Source organism: Pituophis catenifer, unplaced genomic scaffold (assembly GCF_029215685.1).
Source record: "Pituophis catenifer annectens isolate HBS135680 unplaced genomic scaffold, rPitCat1.0.hap2 SCAF_2, whole genome shotgun sequence".
NCBI classification, from domain to species: domain Eukaryota; kingdom Metazoa; phylum Chordata; class Lepidosauria; order Squamata; family Colubridae; genus Pituophis; species Pituophis catenifer.
Genome location: NW_027256882.1, coordinates 138,624,408 through 138,651,881, shown reverse-complemented (window position 1 = coordinate 138,651,881; position 27,474 = coordinate 138,624,408). Strand labels below are relative to the sequence as shown.

At 40.8% G+C, this 27,474-nt stretch overlaps 1 protein-coding gene across 1 annotated transcript; it reads right to left on the bottom strand.

Moving 5' to 3' along the window:
* Positions 1-381: 381 nt before the first annotated feature.
* GAA (alpha glucosidase) lies at positions 382-27,474 on the bottom strand. The gene is made up of 19 exons (XM_070937685.1): positions 26,896-27,474; positions 24,409-24,554; positions 23,012-23,177; positions 22,117-22,213; positions 20,914-21,033; positions 19,553-19,671; positions 18,311-18,442; positions 15,707-15,817; positions 14,976-15,089; positions 14,737-14,821; positions 11,621-11,738; positions 10,579-10,712; positions 10,206-10,357; positions 8,421-8,569; positions 7,886-8,027; positions 7,385-7,483; positions 6,984-7,148; positions 4,416-4,568; positions 382-1,883 (listed from the first exon to the last, which is right to left on the bottom strand). Exons 1-19 carry the CDS (start codon positions 27,358-27,360, stop codon positions 1,824-1,826), a joined length of 2,727 nt encoding a protein of 908 aa, XP_070793786.1. The 5' UTR covers positions 27,361-27,474; the 3' UTR covers positions 382-1,823.

Sequence of the window (27,474 nt, the reverse complement as noted above, 5' to 3'; positions counted from 1 at the left end):
AGTATAAATCTGGAAACTCATAGGCAGTTGGATTGTGCTTCTCCATCTTCTGTTTCCTGATTTGTAATCTATTTGATTCCACTGTTGTCCGTCATTGATATTTACTTGATAGCCATTAATTTTGATATGATTTTGTCTCTTATTTTATTGTAGCTGAGCAGATACTTAAATATGTCCTTTTTAGGTATCATGGCAGGTCCATTTTATGGGCTGAACCACAAAACATCTAATTGCCTGAATTAAATTGGCCCATTCTGGTTCATAAACATTCCCTCATTCCTAGGACATCCAAAATAGCATACATCATATCCATTTTGACAATTTCAACTTTTCCTTGATTTTCCTATTCCATGTTCCAACTGAGAAATTATGAACTGTTCCTGGAGCACACAAACTCTTTTAATCAGTGCCAAAAGCACATTGCTTGCTTTAAAACAAATATATAAAACATACCAAATTGTCCAACCAATGAACTTTAAGTTATTTTTTCTTAATATAACCATCTGACAAAAATGCTGCACTGTAAATCTTTGTAAGACTATATGGCATCCCAAGCAGTGGTGGGTTGCTCCTGGTTCGGTCCAGTTCTTGCTAACCAGTAGTAAAAGCGGCGGGAAGCTCCGCCCACCTGCCTGGACATCATCATGGATGATCTGTGCATGCACAGAAGCTTCTGAGTATGCGCGCACGCGGTCCCGTAGCGAACCGGTAGTAAAGGTAAGTAGAATCCACCCCTGATCTCATGTTATATTATTTTAACACAATTCTATAGAACATTTTGTCTAACTCCTACATTAGATATCCTTGCATGATTTCGAACAAGAAGCAACTCTCAACTATGCAGATGAATATAGTATAGGGAGCACACCAACTTCATTTGGAACAATGAAGATTTCCAGGAGATGAATATTTCTGGATTTAGTGCTTAAAAATGTATAGAAAGTAAGAAGGTAGGTCTTTGGAAGTGAAAGAAAAGGATGGGCCAGCAAGGAATCAAACAATTTTTTTTAAAAAAAAAGGAAGCTATTTTATTCCTGGATTTCTCTATTCAGGCAAGTCAATAATTTGTCTAATTTGAATAGAGAAGAGGTTTCAAAGAGGCCTGGTTTTGGAACAACTCATTTTTCTGATGGAGAACTAAGCTATTCCCTCAACAAAAGATTGCAACTGGGAAACAATCGATTGTCAAGAGAAAGAACTGCTTAAGCATTCTCCCCTGAGGCTACTGTGAGAACATCTATCTGACACTGAGGAAAACTTTGGTCAAAATGTCTGGATCAAGGACCTATTTCAAATGGTTTTATATAAATGTATAAAGCATTAACACATAGACATGTTTGTCAAATTATTGTCTTAATGCAGTAGCATGTAATCAGTACATTGGTTAGGACATTTGGCACTTTCATTTTTTCTACACTGAGATCTTTTCCCCATCCTTAATTTTATAAAATTACAGAATATAACCAATGGCACTTGAAGATCAGCTACTCTACTCCAACTCCTTGTGCAATTCCGGGAAATATTATAACATTCCTAACAGAAATTATTTATTCTTCTCTAGGAGGGGAAGGTGACATTTGAAAAATGTGATCATTCAAACCATTAGTGAATCTAGTCATGAAAGCTGGTAGCATCCAACCCAACCCAAATATTGTTACATATTGAACTTGGATATAGAGCATAGGAGATCTCCTGCAGGCCCTACTGATCCTACTAGAACACCACAGCAAAGGATCTTGTTCGTCAAATAATTTTTTTTCCATTTACATTTTAGAGAAGTTTATCTTGCATTCAGATTGTCTGTCCATCTTTTTTTTTTCTTTTCAGGACCAAGTGATGACAAATTCCTTCCCCATCAGCAAAGAGAGTGGAATAGTAAGGACCTGGAGAAGTGACAAGGGAAGTTAGCTACAGTTGCTCAAAACAGTATCCTGTCATCAATGTGAGAAATATTATGCAGTAATATAACTTATGCGGCTATGAATGGCCCTAAAAAGCAGAGGAGAGAATGGAGCTTTAGATCAGGGGTCTCCAATCTTGGAAACTTTAAAACCTGTGGACTTCAACTCCCAGAATTCCTCAGCCAGCTCTGCTTTGCTGGCTGAGGAATTCTGGGAGTTGAAGTCCACAGGTCTTAAAGTTGCCAAGATTGGAGACCCCTGCTTTAGATGGTACACTGGTGCTTCTTCAATACACCAAAGTTCTTATCTGCACTGAACTGCAATTGGGGTATCACAAACCACACATAAGCTCCTCCCATGTGAATTCTGCAAAATTTCTGCATTAAATGTGTCCTCAGCAATTAATGGAAGTTATTGCTTAGCACTTAAGAAAATCATCTAGTGACAGTAATTACCTTACAAAACTAAACAAAAATACATATCCAAATTGATGAATAAAAAGGAGGTGTGCAAACTCTCTTCATCTACACTTTATATCATTTGAAACACAGGCAATCCTCGACTAAGAATCACAAACGAGCCCAAAATATCTGCCGTTAAGCAAGACAATTGTTAAGTGAGTTTTGATCCATTTTATGATCTTTCTTGCCACAGTTGTTAAGTGGATCACTACAGCTGTTAACTCAGTAACACAGCTGTTAAGTGAATCTGGCTTTCCCCATTGATTTTGCTTGTCAGAAAATTGCAAATGGTGATCACATGACCCCGCAACCCTCACAAAAATGAGTCAGTTGCCAAGTGTCCAAATTGTGATCATGTGACCAATGAGGATGCTGCAATTGTTGTGTGAAAAAGATTCAATAAGTCACATTTTCAGTGCTGTTGTATCTTTGAATGGTCACTAAACGAATGCATGTAAGTCGAGGACTACCTGTATTGGCCTGTTGCTAGCTGGGTGGGAGGTACAGAAAAGATGCTGCATTAATGCCGGACAGGGCAGCCATTACTGGGGCTGAGGGCCATATTCAGCCTTATGCAGCAAGAAAGGGGGGAAAATCAAGCTAAAAAAATAATAAAATGCAAAATAAATATATACATTCTGGCTGTAGCAGTGTAGCAGTGTTTTCTAGGGCAGCGGTCCCCACTTTCTTGGGCACCAGGGACCCGTTCCATGGAGAAACGTTTTCCGTGGACCAGAGGGGGCGTGAGTTTGCATGCTGCCTGCATCCTACAGATGGGGCTTCGCTTGTTTGCATGGCCCGGTTGATGCTATGCTGCGGCCCGATGCTGGTTGGGGACCCCTGTTCTAGGGGACTTGGAAGGAGAAGATTTTCCTTTATTTTCAATTGCTCCAAACCACTTTTTTTCCTAGGAATCTCCAAACACACTCAACCTATTTTATTATCGAGTAGAACATTTTAATAGAAGAAAAAACTAATTTATTATCGAATAGAACATTTTAATGGAAGAAAAAGCATTGAGAAGATAAACCAATTCAAGAAATGTCAAGTTTAACTTTATATGAAATTCCCCATCAGGTTTTGAAAGGTAGCTAGAATATTTGTCAACCTTTGTTTCTTAACTCTGAAATACACTCAGTTTCCAAGCAGATGGTCACCAATAAATAGCCAGGCAGTTTGCTACTTCAGTGTCACAGAAGGAAAGAGTTTTGGGAGTTTCACTAAAGCTGGAGGAGGCTTGCTTTCCGTGGGTGAGTTTCCCACCTCTTGTTTCAACAGTGGAATTAGTTTTGAGAATCCTAGGAAGATTCGTAACTATCGTCTCCAAATCCATTTTTGTCTCTAAAATCTTTGCAAGATACCACTGCAAGTTGTTATTTTTTTATTTATGTATTCAATTTCTGCAGCTGCCTAGCTCAATCAATGACTCTGGGCAGGTTACAAGTCCAAAAACCATAAAAACAATTACCGTATTTTTCAGAGTATAAGACGCTTTCCCCCCCTAAAAGGGGGTGAAAATTTAGGTGCGTCTTATACATCGAATGTGGCCCCACCCACCTACTGGACCCACCCTTTGGCCTCTACATCCCAACAGTTTACCCCCTTGCAGCAAGCAGCAAGAAGAAACAGCTCATTTCAGCTTCAGCACAGCCTAATTAGCACAAGTTGATTGGATCGGCCTCCCGATTCTCAGCTGTTTTGTTCTCAGCTGTTTTGCACTGGCCTCTGCTGCTTGCTGCAAGGAGGTACATTGCTGGGAGCAGATTTGTTTTTTCTTGTGCTAATCAAGCTATGCTGAAAACAAAAATGAAAGTAAAGCAGGCTATTTGCTGTTTGCTGCAATGAGGCAAAATTGCTGGGAGGCAGAGGCAGATTTCTTTTTCTTGTTTTCCTCACCAAAAAAGGTAGGTGTGTCTTATTGTCCAGAGCATCTTATACTCCAAAAAATACAGTAAGAATGTTTTGAAAACAATAAATTATATTGATGAAAGAATCCACAATTGTTGGGACTGGGTTCCCATGCAGAAATCTGCAGTGCAAGGGACATGCTTACCTTGGTGTCAGTACGGTAAGAAAAATCCAAGACCGGGGTATCATTTGCCAGGACCCGCTGGGGAGGTCTGGGGACACCTAACACTAGCACCTGTATCAGAAGGAGCCCATCTATGTGGCTGCTGAGTCGCACAATCTCATTCACTAGCACACCCTGCAACAAGAAGAAAAGGAGAAGTTGATGCAAGTAGTGCAGCAATAGGCAACCTTCAGAGGTCAGGGATCAAACTTTTGGAGAGGGCAAGGGACACAGCGGGTGGAACCACGATGCAAATTTGATGGGAGTCATGATACTTAGATGCATATTAAATAATATCTAGATTTTTTTGAGCATTATTATTTTTAGAAGTATTGCTGCATGAATTTTTTTTTCTGCATTGTCACAGTGATGTATGTCGTCCTGCTGTAGTGCAGCTGAATACAACTTCCAGATTTGATGTGACATGGCAAGGTAGTGAGATCCCACGAGGTCTTTCTGTTTTTTTCTATATAATTGGCAGTGCAAGTAAAACACTTATAAGCAGCAAGCAGCTTGATCCTCAAAGGATCAGGACAAGGGGAGAGGAATTTTTTAAAAAACTGACAGGACTGAAATATAAGAGTAAGAAAAGGTTCGATTATTAACAACCAATAGTATATACTTCAAGTAGGGTGAAAAAGTGGCCAAGGAGCACCTGTCTACAACCTTGTAAACGTGTCCCTTTTCCTAGAACTGCACAGCAGCTGCTGTCAGACCTGGAAGCCATCTTTCTACCTTTGTGCCTTCAGGCTTCAGGCCTGCCACAAATCCTACTGTGGGAAATTGGGAGGGGGTGTTGCATAGAGGGAAGAAGATATGTAGTCACAATAAAATTCTTTATAGAAAGTCAAGGCCATGGGGCCCTGCAGCTGTGCTGAGAAGAATGAGGAGGTATCTTCTGTTCCAGACGGTACCTGATTGGATGTGGGGTGGACATGTGGGAGAGGGGCAAGGTCCTGAACTTTCTTTTTGGTGTGGAAATCCCGGAAGCTGTCAGATTTGGGTTTTCCCAGATGTGCCAATATGACATCTCTAATAAAAGTTAGCTTTGAGGAACTTCAAGCCTTGGAGTTTGATTTCGTTGGGGGTGTTACCTGGAACCCTGACAGCTGCAGAAACAGCTTTTACCAAATAGTCACTGGAGATATAGGGCTGCATGTTTACAGGGTGCCTGGTTAAGAATGATCTTTAGAAAGAAACATCTAGCTAAGAAATAATGTGTGAAGATTTACACCACTCTCAGCTTTATTTTCATGTTTTGGATAACATTGCTACAAGAAGGCACATTTATTAAGGTTATTAAGGTGGTGTCTATGTGCTAATCAGTCTATCCTTGAAGACAACTGATTCTGCCCACTGCGTCTTCCTATCCAATCTCACCATAACTGATCAGTCTGCCCTTTAAAGTACAACCTGCAACCCTCCACCCTTGTAGAACATCATCCCTGCATCGATAAGATTGGCCCTCACTTTGACACTCTTCCACAAGATCCTGAAGATATGGCCCTGCCAGTGGGCCTGGGGATCTCTGAGTGATATGGACCTCATCAAGTGGCTCATATGTTTGTTGTTGTCAGGAAGTGTTACTGTTTTTATTATTATCAGGGTTTATCTTTGTAAGTCGTCTGGAATCACCAAGAGTGAGGTGGGTGGCAATATAAATTTTCTTAAATAAATAAATAGACAAACCCATGGAAGTCCTAAGAGCCTTTTCTGAAGTGAACATCAACTACTGGAAATCTTATCAATTGCACTTAATATAAAGTATTTAATACCCAAAGCTCAGGCACCCCTGACTTTCCTACTTTTTTCAGTGTGGCCAAGAGTACACCTGCCAAAATTCAAGTGTGGCCCTTGGCCACAAAAAATGGCAGATCCCTGCTATTATTGGGGTCATAACTCAGCTGTAGAAGGGCACCAATGAAAAGCAACTTGGCCAGTGAGAAAGCAATTCTTGTATTCAAATGGACTTAGAATGTCTACAGGGGTTTTCAGCATATTGTGCCTCGCCATTTCATCTACTGCCCTGCTATGACACTATTACACAGATATGAAAGGAAAGGAAACAAAGTACTTATGACCACAATTGAGACCAAAACTTGCATTGCAAAGCAAGACAGTTGTTAAGTGAGCTTTGCCCCCATTTTATGACTTTCCTTGCCACATTTAAATGAATCACCATAGTTGTTAAGTAAGTAACAGGATCGTTAAGTGAATCTGGCTTCTCTGTTGACTTTGCTTGTCAGAAGATTGTAAAAGGTGATCACATGACCCAGGGACACTAACAACTGTCATAAATACACGCCAGTTGTCAAGTGTCCAAAATTTTGATCACATGACCATGGGGGATGCTGCAACGATTGTATGAAAAACTGTCATAAATCACATTTTTCAGGGCCATTATAACTTTGATCACTAAGCAAATGGTTGTAAGTTGAGAACTATATGTACTTGAAGTAATCCAAAATATGGAATAACTGGTTAAAATTTAATATGCTCTGGCTAGCGTAGTTTAGCTACCATGATCAGATGTGTTACTTCCAGACTCACATTTCTTGCCAGAAAGAAGATCTGTGTGTAATCGCCCTTCTCAAAGGTCAGCAGCCCTTCACCATCATCCCAGAACAAATCCCCTCTGGCCACCCCATCCAGTGTCAAAGCCACGATGAGAGTCATTCCATTTGAGCGCGACTCTGTGGTTGTGAGAGCAGGTTCCTGAAGAGATTTGCAGTAGAGAAAGAAGCTCTATCAAAGCAGAAAGGCCTAAAAGCCTTCTTTACCTTAGTACGTTCCCTCCCCTCCTCCTCACGTCCCAAGCAAATCTTTTTTTAAAAAAAAAACAAAACACCAAAACAAAACATTCTATCCAGAGAATCTTGCAGCAATATTGGGCTGCCATTCTCTTATTTTCCAGCAAAGTGGCAGGAGAAGAATTGGTATATTAGACCGACCTGTAAAGGAAGAATGTGACCTCCATGGATATGGACATTGATCGTGTCAAGTGGAGCTGGTAGGAGAATCCACTGTCCCTTGCTGTGGATGACAGACCCCTGAAGGCCCACAGATATAAAAGTCATGTAAGACAGGGCTTGTGCTACCAAAGCAAGAATCAGACAAGGGAGGCTTGCATCCATTCCAAAAAACTAAATTGACAGAAATCTCAAGCAGTGAGCACATCCAAACTTACAAAATTCTGCTACTGTGGCTGTTCTAATTAAAGAAGTTTTAGGCCCATATGGCATTGGTTTTTTTTAGCCTTGCCTAACCTATAGGGCTGACACTATAGAAGAGTATTCAGAACAACTTCTCTTAGCAGAAGAGCAGGCACAAGATGACAGAACAGGAATAAATAGATCAATTGCAGCCATGTATGTAAAGTTTAATGGCTGCTTAAGGCAAAGTGTCACAGACATTCCATCTGAGCCTCTGTGAATGCCAAAACCCACACTCACCGTGGTGATGTCATACCATGACCCCAAAGGAAAATAGCCAGCCATTTTTCTTATCCCTTCTTCTAACACAGGAGTAATGAGGAGCCCAGCTCCCCACATGAACTGTCTATCAATGGTCCATGTATATGTGTCTTGTGGGAATCTGCAAGAATGATAAAAGAACATGACCACAGGACTTCAAAGAACCTCTGGCAATCAAGGGGGAAAAAAAGTCATTACAAAAGATCTTTCTCCCACGTGTAGATCTATTTTCTTCAGCCAGAATTGAGCAAGAGTACCACCACATCTTTATTTGAGGACAGGTAAAAGATTTTGAAATTGTCTTTCGGCCTTGTATCCCACACTTCCTCCAAGTCTTACCTGATGTTGAATTCCCACCACGATGGCAGTTACCTTAAAATTCACTTGGAAGATCATCGCTGAAGGCTATTTTATAATAATTCAGAAGCTTTTGCTCCAGAGCATTTCAATCAAATGCTAGCTGAGATCCACCAGGCCACATCCTCCCTCACAACACAGCCAGCCCCTGACTTACTCAAAATAAAGAGGACGGGCTACTGTCTCGCCTGTGGAGTGGGCCTTGTGGAACAGGGTATAAAGATAGGGCAACAGGGAGTAGCGCAGGGAAAAGGCTTTCCTCATGGCTTGTTGGGCTTGCAGGCTGAAGGCATATGGCTCCTGAGACTGCAAAACAGAAAGGCAAAAAATGAGAGCAATCATGTTACCAGGTTCCTGAGGCATAAATGACATTTCTTCTATTTCTTCTAAGAAGGGATTCAGGAAGTTCTTTTTCATACTGAATCTTTTTTCTACCTGCTATTAGCACGTTCTCCCTTATATGACACTAAAAAAAAGAATAAAGTAACAAGAATTGAGGCATTAAGGCCTAGTTCATACCATAACCATCATCTGGTTCACTTGGTTCTAGTTTAATATAACCTGTTTTCCTGAAAATAAGACGTCTCCTGATAATATTTATATTTATATTAATAAATCGGGCTTTTGAGTGCATGCGCTAAAATAAGCCTCTCCCCGAAAATAAGCCCTCCCCAAAAATATTTAAACTCAGAGCTGGAAATCAGGTAAGATGGCAAGAGGAGCCCCGTCTTGCTCCACGCGCCCCAAAATAATAAGACCTCCCCGAAAATAAGGCCAAGTGGTTATTTCGGGGTTCAAAAAAGTATAACACAGGGTCTTATTTTGGGGGAAATATGGTATATAAAATCAGTCCAGAAGGCTCTACTTTATGGTTTATTTTAAGGTTGGGATTCAGCCAGGGATGCTTATTCCATATCCATCAAGAAGCCTTAACTTGATATAGTGTTAAACCAGATCACAGAATATCTCTTATGGCATTATCCCACAGCTTGGTGCCATAGTAGTGATAGTATTAAAGCCACTGAACTTGCAGTGCTGTATCAGCAGGAACACAATTTAGACACTACATACTAATTCAGTTGTTCATGTGGCAAGATGGTGGATTTTCTTCTGAATAAGTAAGTGTGCATATGAGTAAATGAAATGAATCCTATGTTTTTTTGTGATCTAGTTAATGTAGGATTGACTAAAACAGAATTATGATGCCCTGCAATTAAGAAGGTATGTGGAAAGAGAGATTATTATTTTTGTCCATAAGAAGTATAAAGCCTATCGTTATGGCTTCCTATGGAAATTTGTATTTCTTTGATTTTCAAATATTATACTGCCTTAAGAGTTCTCAGCCAATATTCTTGGATCACTAAATCAACTTTTGGTGCATCAACTGGATAAATGCACATTACATACCATTTTTTAAAACTTTTCTTATTATAAAGCTAGATTTTATAGTATGCTCCAAATACAAAGAAGACTGTAATTTATTTTCAGTTTTAAGAAAGAAGAGGGAAAAACACAAACACATAAACATCATTTATTATATGCTTGCTTGCAGTGATTTCAATCTAAAGGCTACATCATCATTGATTTACAATGGAAGTAAGAACACTAGCCTTGGCTACAAGCTTAACAGGAAAAATCCTAATAAATTGAAGTCTATTTCAATTTTGAACGTTGAAAAGTTCATGGACTTTCCTTAACAACCTATCTTTGTACCTGATGTTATAAGAGAGATCAATCAAATTCTAAGAAATGGTTCAGTACCACCTGATTTCCCATAGATCCTATTTAAACTTTCTAAATAAATTCCCTAAACCTGGTGCCTCTAGATGTAGGGAGATGATCACTCCCAGAATGGCCTGCCAACCTGCTGCTTTGTTCCATTTTGTCCCAGCCTTCTCCAATGAAAACAATGGCCAGGCATACGCAGAGACATCATGCTTACCTTACTTCCCCGGTCATTGTGGTTTCGCATGAAAGGGTAGAATGCGCCCAGTTGGGTCCAACGCACACACAGCTCTTCCGTCGTGCTGTTCAGAAATCCACAGATGTCAGCCCCGACTAATGGCACTCCATAGAGATTGAAGAGCAGCATTGCTTTAAGAAGACAGATAGTGTGGATTAGGAAAGACCTTGAATGGTAAACTCTAGAAAGCAATAGGAGAGATGCTGAGAAACCTGGAGGAACCACAGTATTATATCTTTCCAGATAATATCTTCTTCTGATATATTCCGAAGGAATATGGGAAAAAAATATCCACAATAGGCAGGTACAAACTTGGAGAAGTTCACAAAGTGGTTTCTAAAAATACTTGTACCTGGTATACTGTAGTATAGATGCTCCCAAACGCTTATGATGTCCCCGGTCCAATGGCCAGCATAGCGTCCATGGCTGGCAAAAGTGGAACGAGAGATCACAAACGGACGCTTCCCTCGCACTTTCACCAAAGCACTGAGAACAGAAGAGAAGTAATCGAAGGACTTCAATGGATCTGGAACCTGGAGCTTTCCCACTTCTAACTAAGCCATGGTGGCACAGTGGTTGGAATGCAGTATTGCAGGCTGGCTCTGCTGACTGCCATCAGTTCAATCCTGACTGGCTCAAGATTGACTCAGTCTTCCATCCTTCTGAGGTTTATAAAATGAAGACCCAGACTGTTGGGAGCAATATGCTGACTCTGTAAACTGCATAGCGCTTTACCGCTGTAAAGCACTATAAAGTGGTATATGCTATTGCTAACTGCAAAAGGTTTAGAAAATGTTGAAAACACTGGAGTCATAGATTCTGCCAATAATAAATCATTGCCTTTCAATTAGTAGCTTACTTGCAACTTGAGATAGTTAATTCCTGTCCACCATACCAAAATGCATTACAGATAGTCCTCAACTTATGATTACAAAGGAGACCAACCTTTTTGTTGTTAAGCAAGGGGCTTGTTAAGTGAGTTGCGTCCAATTTTACAACCTTTTTTGCCATGGCTGTTAAGCAAAACACTATTATTAAGTGAATCATGCGGTCATTAAGTAAATCCACCTTAAACACCCTCCCCCCTTGATTTTGCTTGCTGGAAACCAACTAGGAAGGTCGCAAATGGTAATCACATGACTCCAGGACACTACAACTGTTGTAAATACATGTTGATGGCCAAGCAACCAAATTTTGATCACATGATTGTGGCAATGCTGCGTTGGTTGTAAGTGTCAGGGCCTGTTGTAAATCGTTTTTTTCAATGTCGCTGCAACTTTGAACCATCACTAAACAGACTACCTGTATTATCCTTAATTTGTATAAAACTCCATTTCTTGGGCAGGATCAGAGGAACAATTATCTATCTGGCAGAATTTCCCTTTCATACTCACTCATGTGTTGCAATGGTTTCAGTCAACCCATAAAGGCTGTGCAAGTTATAATGGGAAGACAGGTACTGCTTACTAGAGGCACAGAGGGTTTTTGACTTCAAGGTTCCACCCAGCATACCTGCAAATTTAGGAGGAGAAATACTATATAGCCAATGAAATTGTGGAGGCCGCAAGGCAAAGCTGTGCAAGATGTGAAGTTTTTTTTACATGTGACAGGGAGCTTTGGATCCCTTGTTCGTGGTATAAAGACATCCCGTCTTGATTACTTGCGTCTTGGGTCTTATAGGGAGGAGGCTAGAAGATTCATACAGAGCTCATTAAGTTCACTAAGAAATTATTCCACATCTAGTTCAGACTTCAAAAATTTTAGCAAGGGGTTCTCTGCCTGATTGCTGGGTGGGTGAGGCCATGGTGGGCGTCGCCTAGTCGGTCTCCTGCACCATGAAGGGGGGGAAGCATTTTTGCCTTACCTGGGCTCTGGAGGCTTTTTTCGAGCCTCCGGGAGGGCGAAAACTGCCAGCCCAGGCTCCAGAGGCCCTCTGGAGGCCGGAAACGTGCCCATTTCCAGCCTTCTTGAACTTCCAGTAGGCCTGTTTTTCGCCCTCCCTGAGCCTCCACACGTGCCCTGTACTTACCTGTATCCAAAATGGGCTGCATGGGGACTCCTGGGAGGGGCGGGGTCCGGTGGGCGGGGCCAGCCAGGAGTGGGATTTGGGGGTTCTACGAACTGCACAGAATCTTAGCTAGAGGTTCTCCTGAACCCCTGCGAACCCCCAGCAACCCACCCATGATCCAGTCTCAATCCAACTAGACTTGAGTCAGCTCTTGCATTTTTTAAAAGCCACATGCATATGTCTACAATGTATTTCAGTAAACAATGTTTATTTTCCATACTGAAAACCAGTAGGAATTATGCTATTAAGTATATTCTTTCAATTTTATTTAAATCTTTGTAAATTGTACTCCAAAACTTCATCACTGTAGGTTATTTAGCAACTATTTATTGTTCAACTACCTGGCAGGTATTTGCCAGAATTTTTGCAATGTCCTGTTTTATTAGAAACAATTAGTTGTCTGCATATTTATTTAGGTACTGTGCTCAAAAAGAAAAAAAACAAAAGCCCAGCACGCATTGAATCACAGGTCCATCAAATTACTTAAAGAGCCTCTTAAATCCGCAATGGCTGGTTCATAGAGTATCCTAAGCCAATAGGTACCGCATTTTCCAGTGTATAAGACGACTGGGCGTATAAGACGACCCCCGACTTTTCCTGTTAAAATATAGGGTTTGGGCTATACTCGCCGTATAAGACTACCCCTCTTCCAACGAACACCAAACAAAAATTAAAAAACATCAACTGGCTCACCCACAATGTAAAAGCAGCTGTGCTAGACCCAAAATGGCCCCTGCAACAAGCAGGAACCTCACATAGCCACAAAAAGCCCAAAACCCAACTTTCACACTTTACACACACAAAATTCCACATACAGCTTTGTGAGATTTTGTGTGTTTGTGTAGTTAGAGTGAAACACTACAGAAACACACTAAATCTCAGAAAGCTGCACAAATATTATTTTATTTTATTTTATTTTTATTTTTATATGAAAACTAAATTTAAAACTTCCTAAACTTTAAATGGCTAGGTCTAAAAAAGAACAACTAAAAAAACCCCCAATTAACTATTTTTTTAAGCTCCCAAAGGGGAAAAAAACTTATCCAATAGAACAGGGGTCTCTAACCTTGGCAACTTTAAGACTTGTAGACTTCAACTCCCAGAATTCCTCAGCCAGCTTTGCTTTGCTGGCTGAGGAATTCTGGGAGTTGAAGTCCACAACTCCCTGCTTGCTTGATTGCAGGCAGGGAGTGGCTTGCTGATGGAATGGATTCAGGCAAGTGAAGCAAGGCAAGCGTTGCGACTAGCAGCTAAGGGAAGCAAGCTGGAGGGGGAAAACTTTTTTCTTTTTACATGGCTCTGGCGATCCCAACTGCGTTGCCTGATTAGCAGATCGTCAGAGCTTGGATCGCCAGAGCCATTTAAGGCTCGTCAGAGCCTTTCGGGCTGGTCTGCCTGGTTACAGGAGAATGACCCCCGGCGTATAAGACGACCCCCGGCTTTTGAGAAGATTTTCATGTGTTAAAAAGTCATCTTATACGCCGGAAAATACGGTAATCTGTTTCATTTGATCATGATAAGATGTGTTAATTCAGTCACTGCAGTTTATAAAATATAGTTCAGATTTAATATTATATATAAATCAGAACACTCTGATTTGTTAAATTATAATTAAAACAAACTATGGTTTAAAGGTAAAGGTTCACCTCACACAGATGTGCTAGTCATTCCTAACTCTAGGGGATGGTGCTCATCTCCGTTTCAAAGCTGAAGAGCCAGCGCTGTCCAAAGACGTCTCCATGGTCATATGGCCGGCATGTCTAAACGCCAAAGGCGCATGGAACGCTGTTACCTTCCCACCAAAGATGTTCCCTATTTTTCTACTTGCATTTTTTTTTACATGCTTTCGAACTGCTAGATTGGCAGAAGCTGGGACAAGTAACAGGACCTCACCCTGTTACATGGTACTAGGGATTTGAATCGCTGAACTGCTGATCTTTTGATCAACAAGCTCAGTGTCTTAGCCACTGAGCCACTGCGTCCTAATAAACTATGGTTTAAGGCAATATAAAAAGCCAGACACAAACATGCACACACACACACACACCCCTAAGAGTCACTGAGTGGGAAGAAAGATTTCCATCTTAATTATCATATTTATCAAGATGACTCTTAACTGAACTAAACTGGAACCATGTTTTAACAAATTTAAATTTCAAAAAAATGAATATAGTAAGTATTTCGTGTATGGACTTTATCCCACTTTGTCTTTTTCTATCCCTCAAATTTGATTTCACTTTTTTTCTTAGTTGTCCAACTAGACCAGGGGTGTCAAACTGGTGGCCTGCGGGCCAGATGCCTCACACACAGGCCACACCCACCCTAGCTCCGCAAAGGGGGAAAATGTCACAAAATGTCACATGACACCATGAGTTTGACATCTGTGAACTAGACCATGTTTGCCAGAAGCATCGCCCCCAAACAAGCTGCTCCCCCTTTTACCTGGTACATATGGGGGGTTCTCAAGCTTGTTGTTTGGACAGTCTTCCAAGGAACCATCTACAAAATTTGATGGCTCATTCATGTCCTAGAAAAAGGAAGAGAAGGAGATTCATGTGTTATATTTTTCTAATTTAGAACTTCCAAGACAGGAAAGTCATTTTAAAGAACCAAAAGCATCATCAACCAAAGAGAAAGTCTCCCAACTGTTCAACATTCAAGTCCCAGGATTGGAAACTCACTATCCACATGCCATCAAAGGGCACTTTGTCATGGAAATCCTTGACCATGTCATACCACCACAGGTGAGTCTCTGGGTTGGTGAAATCAGGGAAGGCAGTGGGCCCTGGCCAAACCTGGAAAATAAAAACCAGAGCTATGCGTCTAAATCAGTAAACCTTCTGAATAGGCTACGGTTATGCATTTTAGTGTATCTTTGGAGATGGAGCAATAAAAAAGTTAACAGGCTAATTGTCAGAATAAAAATACACTTGTTTGGAAGTTGAACCCATTGCCCTTTCATGATGTTGTATAATAGTGAAACTACAAATGCAGCTGCATTCAACATGTGTATCTTCATATCTGGATTTCAATGATTTAAGATCAACGGAAGACATGAAATATGTGAGAAATGCTGATAAGGGAAACAAACAATATATTCCCCACCTCCCTTTGTTCTATTCTTCTTTCATGGTCTACTAGATTACAGATTTACATCTCACCATATGGCACCTTCCTCACCGAAGCTTTATCCTTTCTCTACCAAGGCTCATGGCAGGAGTATCCATAGAACTGGTCACTGGCTTCAAGATGGTAGGGCGGACTGTGCAAATGAAGCCCATTACTTTTCAGTGTGTTTCATTGCATACATGTAAACAGGAACAGGGCTTTGACTGGCCAGTCACTCCTGCCAATTTGAACCCAGTGACTGCTTCTGCACAGGCCCCTGTTCATGGGTGATCCCAAGTCTCACCCTTCCAATCAACGGTTGTCCTGTTGCATTTACGATGAAGACTCCCCGTTTCAGGCCTTCATCATAGGGCCTATAAGTGCCAGGGGGGCTGGCGCTGCTGATCCCTGGATCCTACAAGGAAACAGAGGGAGAGACATCTGTTTAGCCATAATGGATCTGAGAGGAATATGAAAATGTGAAGGGCACAGGACACAGTTGTCTCAAGCAAGGGAACAAACCCCACACTCTTCGAAACCTTGGCAGTACTTCAGAGTTGGGAGACAGATTGTCAAAAAAGCACACGAGGCATAGGAAATGAACATGCCTTTATTTATACGTGGAGAGTCCAGATTATGACATTTTCACAGGGTGAAAAACAGAAGCAAACTTGACATTTTAGGAGGAAGAGGAACAGCCATTTCTGAAGTTGGGCAACAGCACACAGCTTGTGGATTATCACATTCTAAATGCAAAACATGGATGGAACATTAAAAGGTCATAAAGAGAGCAACCCGTTATGTAAGTACGGAAAGCCATTCGTGCCGCTGTTGCTTTTCTAAAAGTCTAAATACATGAACATGTAAAGTTCTCCGTGCTTTCTAAATCTGTATAATTTCCCTTTTTACTCTAAAAAGTAGAAATAGACAATCTGAGGCCTCAGGGCTGAATGCAGTTTCCCAACCCTTTATTCCATTATTTTTAAAAGCCTACAATGTTGATTCCTGCCATTGGAAACAGAGACCTAGTCCCTTTGCAATTTAACAAGAACTCCAAAATCCCTTGGGGGAGGAAAAAATAATCGGACCATCCCAATCTTACTGAAACATAAGAACGCCACACTGATATTGTACTATCACCTGTCTGTCTCCCTTCCAAATTTTCAGTAGAGGCTCCTTTGACAAAGCTACTTTCTTCATTGCCCCGAACACAAATAACTTTTCCATTCATTTGACCCCACCTATTAAAAGATTGCAAATGTGGCAGAACACAGGTAGTCCTTGACTTACAACTTTAATTGAGCCCAAGATTTCTGTTGCTAAGCGAGACATTTGCTAAGAGAATTTTGCCCCATTTTACGACCTTCCTTGCCACTGTTGTTAAGTGAATCACTGCATTTGTTAAATTAGTAACACGGTTGTTAAGTGAATCTGGCTTGCTCACTGACTTTGCTTGTCAGAAGATCGCAAAAGGTGATCACATGACCCCGGGACACTGTAACCGTCATCAATAGGAGTCAGTTACCAAGCTCCTGAATTTTGATCACATGACCATAGGGATGATGCAATGGTTGTAAGTGTGAAAAATGGTCTGTCAGCCTTGGAAGCCATATTAGGCCGGAAGCTTCAATGCTACCACCTCCTCATGTTTGGGAAAGTAGGAGGGGAGATTTAGGAGACGGGAGTTAGTAGACAAAATAGCATTTTTTACTATCAGTCAAGGTCAGGGTGAGCCAGCATCTGGAGGAGGAGTGGTCAGGGGCTGGGCCGAGGTGAAACCGACGGTGATTGGAGCATGTGACCGAAAGGGGAGAAAGGGGTTGGTTTTGGGAGCTTTGTATTATTGAAGGAAAGCCTGGGTTTTTCAGATTCGGGATTTCTCAGATGTCCCAGTTTACCTATTGCTAGTAAAGAGAACTTTGGAAAATGCCTGCTTCAGTGTCTTTACTGGGAGTCAGGGGTATTCTGGAACTCTGACATGGTCATTTGTAACTTTTTTCAGTGCTGTTGTAACTTCGAGCAGTCACTAAACGAACTGTTGTAAGTTGAGGATCACCTGTATTAGTTTGACTCAGAGACGGGGAAGAATACTGAGAAAATATATTTGAGTCCTGTAAATGCAGAAAGCTGGAAAGCAGTTCAAAACAACTTTGCCTTGATTGTGTTAGGTATAAGCTTGAAATACTGACAAGCTTTCAAGATTTTGTCTAATTACCCTAAATGCATTAAATTACATTCCAATACTTCTAGCAACTGATCGGGCTTTCTCAAATACAGGCTGACATATGACAAGGAATTCTGCCTTAGAGAATCTCCAACCAAACTAGGAATCCTTCCTAAACCGGAAGACCCTAGATCAGGGTGAAATCCAGCAGGTTCTGACAGGTTCTGGAGAACCGGTAGCGGAAATTTTGAGCAGTTCGGAGAACCAGCAAATACCACCTCTGGCTGGCCCCAGAGTGGGGTGGAAATGGAGATTTTGCAGTATCCTTCCCCTGCCATGCCCACCAAGCCACACTAAGCCCACCAAGCCACGCCCACAGAATCGGTAGTAAAAAAAATTGGATTTCACCACTGCCCTAGATTGCATTTTCCTTCAAAAAGACTTGCTCCTGCATTAGGGAGGGCTGGACCTAGAACTGCATCATCTACTTCTGTGGGACAAAACTAGCAGATTTTGCAAACTTTTCAAGGACATACAACATATGAGATGGTACAAAGCAAAGACAGAATATTATAATTAGTATCATTTCTGGAATTACGTTCAATGTTACCAGTATCTACCTCTTTTGGGAGAGACCAGCAGTATCAGAATCTGAAGTCTAATCTAGGCCAACTTCAATACAGCAATATTTTGAACCATTACATGGAAGCACCTCAAAGGAGAATTCAGGATTCATTAACTTACCACAATCATGACATACCTCCGACCATTACGATGGAAATCATTCACCATGTCTGGCATGTCCCTGAAACCATCCTTGTTGAAGGTGAAGTCTCGCTTAGCATCCATATAATCCAGATCATTCCATTGTACGTCCTATGAGCCCAAGAATGAGATTCTGATGAGGGCAGATTTGCGTCCCACCTCACTTTTCTCTATGAACAAGTATTCTCTTTGAGTGTTACACTGACATGGAAGCTGTACTACTTCAAACAGGTTGGGTAGCAATAGCACTAGCAATAGCACTTAAGACTTATATACTGCTTCATAGTGCTTTTACAGCCTTCTCTAAGTGGTTTATAGCATCAGCATATTGCCCCCAACAATCTGGGTCCTCATTTTACCCACTTTGGAAGGATGGAAGGCTGAGTCAACCTTGAGCCGGTGAGATTTGGAACTGCCAAACTGCAACTAGCAGTCAGCTGAAGTAGCCTGCAGTACTGCATTCTAACCACTGTACCACCTCGGCACTTTATGGGTATCCATACTACATTAGCCCATAATCTGTTTTATAATGGTTTATTAAGTAAATTACAATTAGCTGAGTTGACACAATCCATTCATCCTCATTTACAAAAATTGATGTCTGAATTCAGAAAACATACCAAGCTAAAACCAACTCAGAAGTTTTGGTAGAATCCTATTTTATTTTATTGTAATATGTAGGCTTTATTTTAACTATTTATTTATACCCTGCCTTTATTATTACAAATAACTCAAGATAGCAAACATATCCAACACACCTTCCTCCTCCTTCTATTTTCCCAATAACAACAATCCTGTGTTGTGGGTTGGGCTAAGAGACAGTGAATGGCCCAAAGTCACTCAGCTGGCTTTTATGGCTAAGGCAGGACTAGAATTCATGGTCTCCCACTTTCTAGCCTGATGCCTTAACCACTAGACTAAACTGGCTCTCTTTTGTGTAGAAATATTTGCTGAACTGTATCGTTTAACTTGCCTTCTCCTTTATGCATTCATTAAGATGAACTTGGGCCTATCGCCATTCATTTATAATGATTTTGCTGTTGCATCAATCGTGTTTCTTAATCTCTGATTGCAGGAGATTGCCTGAGCAATAGACTGGGCATTGGAAAAGGACCTCTGAACTTTACAAAATAAACCACATTATGGCTCAGGGAAATATATGAACCAGTCCAAGGGTCAGAGAGAAGCGATAGTCAGATAAAATTCAGAGAAAGCACCTACCAGGGGAAAAAGAGCTGCAGTCATGTTTTTTACCACTTCCCGAGTAATAGCAGTGGAAGTGTAACCCCAGCGACAGAGATGGAATCCGAGAGCCCAATAAGGAGGCATGAATGGGTAGCCTGGAGGAATTTTGAGAGAGAGAGAGAGGAATCAACATTCAAAGCCTCTCAAAACCATCGGCATTCCCAAATCTATTATAAGAAAAAGAATTTCAATAAAATACTCACAATATATCTGAACCTTTCAACACAAGCCCAACCTAGTATAGCTATTTTAAAGGTTATGCTGATATCCAAGACCCTGTTTTGGGTTGCCGCTTAGGTATATAAAAGGCTGCTTCTAATATGTAAATTAAGTTGGCATATGGAGTAGAAAGAGAGAGAAAAATGTCATTGCAGGCCCTGTGATTTAGACTCTTCAAAGATAAAATGATTTTTTAAAAAAAAAAAACGTACGAAGGACAGATAAAATAGATTTAGCACATTATTATCAAACTGTGGATTAACATTTCTTCAGGGAAACCTTTCTTGATCTGATGCCTTGCTTATGTTTTGTACAATGTATCGGCTGGGAATTTCTGGGAACTAAAGATGCTAAGCATTAAAAAAAAAAAAACTTCAAAAGGGCTGTTCAAAGGCTCTTCTCAAATCTCTTATCCCAGCCTTTGGGAGTTCAGAAATTAAAAATAAAAAAAGATATCCTATCTACCCCAAACTATTCTACCATTGTAACTGTTGGAGGGAGTTCTTCATGAATGATACATTTTCAACTATTCCAATGTTTCTCAACCTTGGCAGTTGAAGTCCATACATCTTAAAGGTGCCAAGGTTCAGAAACACTGATCTATTCTTTCCTGAGCACCATCCAGATATGTGGACTTCAAATCCCAGAATTCTGCAGGCCACTGTTAAGAACCCTGGAGCTTTAAGTCCATATTACTGCCCAGATTGTTGGGAGCAATACACAAATAAGACTTCTACATTGTAAACCTCCCAGAAGAGTCCTGTAAAGCGCTTGGGGAAGTATATAAGCCTAAATGCTATTATGGGAGAACATCCAGGTTGGGTAAGGCTTCTAATCAGTGCAAAAGAAACCTGAAGCAGGATACTGTTATTTCTCCCATCTCTCAGACGTTCCAGCACCAACACACCACACTCTGATAGAAGTCCAGAAGTTAGAACAGCCGGTTTGTCTAAAGATCTTCTGGCAGAACACCTCAGTATTAATGACAAAAGTGGCCAGTGCCTTCAGAAGTGTTTAGTACCAATCTTTAGTACTACTAAAGAAGTAGTAGTTCTTGAAAGGAAGCCAGTCCTCAAAACGCTGCCTAGCTTCACGTAAGGGAAGGTGCAAATGCTTACCGATAACGTCCATGTACTGGCGCACCACACTGCTTGGATCTGGGCCCAAGAAGACATAGAAATCCAAGATACCCCCCGTAGTTCTCCATGTCAGAGCTGGACTGGGCTGCAGTAACACATCTACAAGACAAACAGTGGCTTGGAAACACTACTAGTATGCGGATGGTATGCTGAAGGACACAGCATACCATCTGTACATTGCAGAGATACTGGCAAGATTTTACTCCCACAACATCCATCATATTCCATTATCATACACCCAGCCTTGGTTTGCTGCTTAATGGCTACTCCTGCCTCTATGCTGACAATGAGACTGTTGCCCACATTATAGCCAGTTCCCTTTAATAGAAAGAGATACAAATATTGTCCTTTTACATTCAGCCCGTGCTTAACTATTGAGGAAAGAACAGGAAACTTAAATAGTATTTGTCAGATCGGAGTCTTAGTGCAATTAGCATCATGAACGGCCTTAATTCTCAACATAAATAGTCAGGGTTACGCTATTATACAGTGTAAGTAATCACAAAATAGCAATTAATAGAACAAGCTAAATTGCTGAGGCTAAAAAGCAATTACATGATCCAAACCTTAATTAGTAGACCAGTTTGATTAGTAGACTAGTGGTTTACTGCAGGGGTAGGCAACCCTAAATACTCAAAGAGCCACAAAGGTCCTAACTAGAAGCCCTCTGTTCAATTCTGGAGCTGACCAGAAGTCTGATTCCCTCACCATAGTGTCTCCTCCTAGCGTGGTCTCCTTTTTCCTCTGCCGACCGGAAGTCTGGTTCCCCCACTATAGTCTCCTCCTAGCGCAGCATCCTTTTTCCTCTACCTATCCTAACCGAAAGCCCTATCAATTGTGGAGCTGACCGGCAGCCACAGTAGAGGGATGAAAGAGCCACATGCGGCTCCAGAGCCATGGGTTGCTGACCCCTGGTTTACTGGTTAAGGGACCAGGCTAGAAGCCAGGAAGGTGTGAGATCAAATCCTGCCTTAGCCATGAAAGCCAGCTGGGTGACCTTGGGCCAGTCACTCTCTCTCAGCCCAACTCGCCTCACAAATAAAAATTAAAAAGTCAGAATCTCTGCTCCAGATCATAAAATGGTTCCTTCAAATACACATGGCTTTGGCACACACAAATCATTGTTAGGTTATTTTGATCATATCTAAGCTTGGCCTATTAGGAATGTGATACAATACCTACCCATTGCATTGCTGTTCAGTAAGAAGACTCCGTGGGCCAAGCCGCCCTTTTCTAAAGCCACATAGAAAGGGTGTGAACCATACAAATTGACAGAGGGCTAGAAACACAGAAATAATACTGTAATAAGGTCAACGCTGTATTGGACGACAGGAACACTTCAGCAATGCCTTGAGCTTTAGCACCTCTTTGGTAGTCTCAAACAAGCAAATACTTTTTCCATGATGGCCCCTTTTCATTATTTTTTTTTTATTCAAGTGCCAATTAAATGACAACCTAAAAAGTCTATCAAGCAATTGGATCAAGCAAGCTTTTGACTCTGTTTCCAGACTTCTACAGAGAGAGGGCCAATCTCCAGTACAGGATTATATCTGTCATGGTTCTTGCCAAGAATGTGGGATTTCACAGGCAAATGAGATGCTGAGAATGCTCTCCAGAGCTCTCAAAAGCTTTGCAGAGAACTACGGTTCCCATAGGAAGGCGAAATTGCAGACTAAAGCCGATTAAACAGTAGAATGCCCAGATGAGATCTGTCACCTAATCTTGCAATGTGACACTATTCAGAATTCCAGACAAACCACACAACTTAATTCTATTTGTCATTATTTTTTCTTCAAAAGGCCCTACTATCATATGGCCATTGAATATAACTCACATTTCACCAGGTAACTGTATGCTTGTGCGGTTTTTCTTACCCATCATTATTTATAAGTTTTTGCCAACTTTGCACAAAATACTGGAATTATTCCTATGAAATTTGTGCATCAGTGCATGCTAAATCTGATCCTTAGCACTGAGCGTACGAGCTTAAGATCAAATGATGATTGCATAGCATCCTGATTAAATTCTTAAGAGACCCTGCCTTTTCAGGAAACCTTGCCACCCTCCTGTCATTTACCGCAGGTGATACGTCCCGATTCCACAAAGTAATTTTGGTCCAATTGACATTCAGAGTAAGAGGGGTCATATGTTCACCCAGTCCAGAGATGAAACTTGATGGCAGAGCAGTGGAGATTTGAAGGAACTGGTCAGCATAGAACAGAGGAGCCACAGTAGTATTCAGCCTATTGGGAGAAAGTGGACACATCCACCAGTAGTTTACAAATAAGGTTCCTTTTTTCTTTGATTTATCTCAATCTATCTTGGAAGCTACTTCCAAAGTCGTAATCTAATCTAATCTAATCTAATCTAATCTAATCTAATCTAATCTAACCCAGTCACTGGTTGCATGATGAACTAGGTAGGTGTCCCCATCCAAGAGGATGCTACTGCATGCCTGAATTCATTTTTTAAAAATTCAATTATGAAACATGAGGTTCCCAGAGATGCTCCTATCTCCTATTGTTCAGGATTGTTCAATAAAACTATTTTGTTTCAACAAACCTTCGGGATGATTGTGGACATTCATCTATTTATGATTATTTCTGGAGTGGTTTCTAAATTGTTTGTAAAAGGTTCTATTTGCGGTTTTCTATTTTTGGTACATAGCCCAGAATTGGCCTGATTAAAGTATCTGAGGGAAAGACTGGAAGAAGGAAATCTGGAGTTAGAGAAACTGCATGTCAGAAAAGATAAAATTCAACTCAGTGCCTCAATAATGCTGGTTAGAGATGTAGTCATTAAAGGCTATTTCACATATTCTACATTAGGTGCAGTGCTTTATATGCAAAATATAAATTCACAAATGATACAGATACCCATTTGCCTTTTAGGTGAAGGCAAACCCTGGAGTATAATATGAAAATGGTCCTTCAACATCCAGAACAGAAACACTAATTTAGTGCTCTCGCTCTCTCCCTCCCTCCCTCTCTCTCTCTCTCTCGCACACACACACACACACACACACACACATTCAGGTTTCCCTATATTATTGCCATACAGCTATTCAACCTTCATTAGGGTGATTTTCAGTGGTGGGTTGCTCCCAGTTCAGCCGAGCCAGTAGTGGTGACAATGTGACGTCACCGAACCAATTCTCTGTGACTGGGAGGTAGGCCCTCCCACCCGCCCCCGCTTTATTCCTACCTTTATTTCTTGGTTTTTAGCCCAGCTGATAGGCACCGCAGAGTGGATTGCCGCACCTCAGCTGGGCAGAAACCTAATGTGCTTGCGTGGAGCGTAAGTTTGGCGCATGTGCAAGCGAGGTGAGCACGCGCATGGCAATCGCACGCAAAGCACGTGCGTGAAAAGAACCGGTGGTAACACTAGTTGGAACCCACCACTGATGATTTTCTCTTAGTTAAATACACTGTACTGGAGGAATACTTGGGAGGAACAAAGTCCAGAGCTACTTACAGAACTTGGCCATTGGACTGTCGAAAAACAATGAGGCCAAAGGGATCAGCAGAGAACTGCACAGAATAGAGAGTCGAGGATTCCTTACTGATTGTCTTGGGGGTTTCTAAAGGAACTTCATAGCGTTTCCTAGCTGGATCCTTAAGCTGCAGTGGAAGAGACACAAAAACTATGTGATGCTACTCCAAAAATTGGTGGTCAGAAAAATCCAGTCAAGTTTCAAAGGGACTTGGCTTCTACTTCTAAATCATTTGTGAGATGAAAGAAAGGAGGTTAGCATGAAGTTTGAAGTTACAATGAAATCCAGCTCTTTGGTTCAAGAGGGCTTTTTATTGCCTGGCTAATTGATTTCTCACCTTTCAATTGATCTAATATGACATTTGATATTCCTGCAACCTGACTGTTATTTCTAAAACAGACGTCTATAAGCAGAGCCATTTATAAACTATATAAAATAAATTCAAGGCTGCACTCTTATATGATTTTGCTTGGAAATAAGCGTCAATCACTTCTGAATTTGTAGCAATGCCTTTCATTTATAATTTCTGTTTTTAGATTTCAGAAAATATATACATAATGAATAATTTAGATACTTACATCATACATATCTACAATATCTACATAATGTATTTGAAGTATTAGCATATGCTGGATGTGTTTTGATCACAGAGAAAAGCAAGGAATTAATTATGTATCTAAGAGTCACCAATCACATAAAGCCATGCTATGCATTATTGTGATTTATTAAATAAACCATAATTAGCTGGATTTACACATATTGTCATTGGCTCAATATCAGCAAAGCAATATCAAAAACTTCAGTTCTTTGCTGCCATCTAGTGATAGCCTGGGCTAGGTAGAGCAATCCTAGCTAGACCATAATTATGCTTCATACAGTATACTAACTGAGTTTCTGCAAACTATTAAGTTAAAGCCAAATAAATCACGTAATACATTAACCTGATGTATGTACCCAGCCACTTAATCACCTCGTTAGCATTTGAAAATATTTTTTAAATTCTAAGATACTTAAGAAAGTGAATTCTGGTCCTGGCAGAATTGCCAAAGGCACATAGCCTGGCAATTACCATCTCTATTTAACTCAAAAGGGTTTTATCCTAGGATTAGAGCAGGAAAAAGCAAAATTTGAGGATCATGGGCTTTAATCCTGATGTCACTAAGAGATAGGTTAGGGACAAAGAACTTGAAAAAAAATCTAGAACCTTGCTGTTACATATGTTGATAGTAGCAAGAACGCTTTATGCACAAAAACGGAAAAATTTCCATTGGGTGAATGGCTGGAAAAACTGATGGACTAGTAGAGATGGCTAAATTCACTGCTCTAATCAAAGGAAAGAATACACCCAACTTTATTTTTCTTTGGAAACCATTTCTGGATTTTATGCTTGAGATTGAAAAAAAATGAAAGTTTGACTTTGGGTTTTGTGGATTAGATACATTTTTGTTATAGAAATGGCTACTACATAGTAAGTATGCAAAAATAAAAAATTGATGCTGTGATATTATTATTTTATTCTACTGTGCTAAAAAGAGTTGGAAGTCAATGCTTCCCCCCCACTTTTAGCCTACACTTCTTTTCTTCCCTGTTCTCTTCCCTATAGTTTATTATGATATAATAAAATTATAAGAAAAAGCCTAAGATATAGGTTCAGTGAGAAATTAAGAGTGGAAATGGGAGTTAGAAGCTCCCAATGGAGAGGGGAAATTGCTCCATCTCTAATGTTAAGTAGCCCAACTTTGAAAAATGATGAGGGATGGTGGCATTAAGAGAAGGCACAGGAACAATTTGCTTCACAAAAGCTTCCCTCTTCCATTCTCATTCTCTAATCCCCTTCCCCATAACATGGATTAAAATCAATTTTTGGCTTTGGCAAAGGTTTGGGAAGAGCCTCGGTGGTGCAGCGGACTAAGTGCTGTTAAGTGCTAGCACTTAGCTGCCAGCTGCCTGCAATTAGTGCGAGTTCAAATCTCACCAGGCTCAAGGTTGACTCAGCCTTCCATTCTTTCAAGGTAGGTAAATTGAGGATCCGGATTGTGGAGGCAATAAGCCAGCTTTGTATAGAACACCACCGCTTAGTGGGGGCCGAAAGCCCTAATAAGCAGGTATATACATAAAAGTATGCAGGCTATTGCTATAATGCATTGTAAGCCGCCCTGAGTCTACGGAGAACGGCAGTATATAAATTGGACTAATAAATAAATAAATAAATAAATCTCATGTCCTTTAAGGTTTATCTCCTTTAGATCTTGTGTGCCCATTTTTTATTTTTGCGGTTTTCTGTTCTTAGAAAATAAGAAAACAAAGTTCATTCTATCACAATGTGGTCATTTTGCCACCAAGTTTTAATGTCACAATCTCAGAGAGCTGGAGAGTTATAAAGATCTTCCATCTTTGGTTAATGTCAGAGTATCTTGGACTTCCTTTTAAAAAAAACCAACCCCCCCCCCCCAATAGTCCTTACTCACCGTGAAGTGAAGCCTCCCCTTGGTTTCAAAGATCACATCCAGCTGCACATTCATGATGTCATCTGGCATGAAAGAAGGAGCACTGCGGATCAAATGGGCAGTGTAGCCAGTCTGGGTGGCAGTTAGGTTTGTCATTTTGTAACTAGAGTAATTGGTAGGAAAGAAACACCATGGCTCTTTGGAAGAGACAGGAACATAACAACATCCCCGAGCTTGGCATTCATCTTGAGAGAGAAGCTTCTCTGGGGCACAGTCAAAGCGGTTGTCTGGAGGGATGTTGCATTGCTTAGACAGCAACAGGGGTTCCAACTGTTGTTCTACTTTCTGTTGGGGTACATCTGAAATCCTGCCATGATTCTTATCCCAGTGATCATTCTCTCTTTTAGAAGCAGCTATGGCTGCCTCTGAGGTCCTAGATAGTCCAAGCAGAGTGATCGCAAATGTTAGAGTTGAAATCACCAGCATTGTTGTGCGCTTCTTCTTCCACCACAACCTCTGTCAGGCATTGAATCACCATGGAGTGATTCATGTGGTTCAACAAGCAGAAGTTTGTTCCTCAGGAAGTATATGACCAGTCAT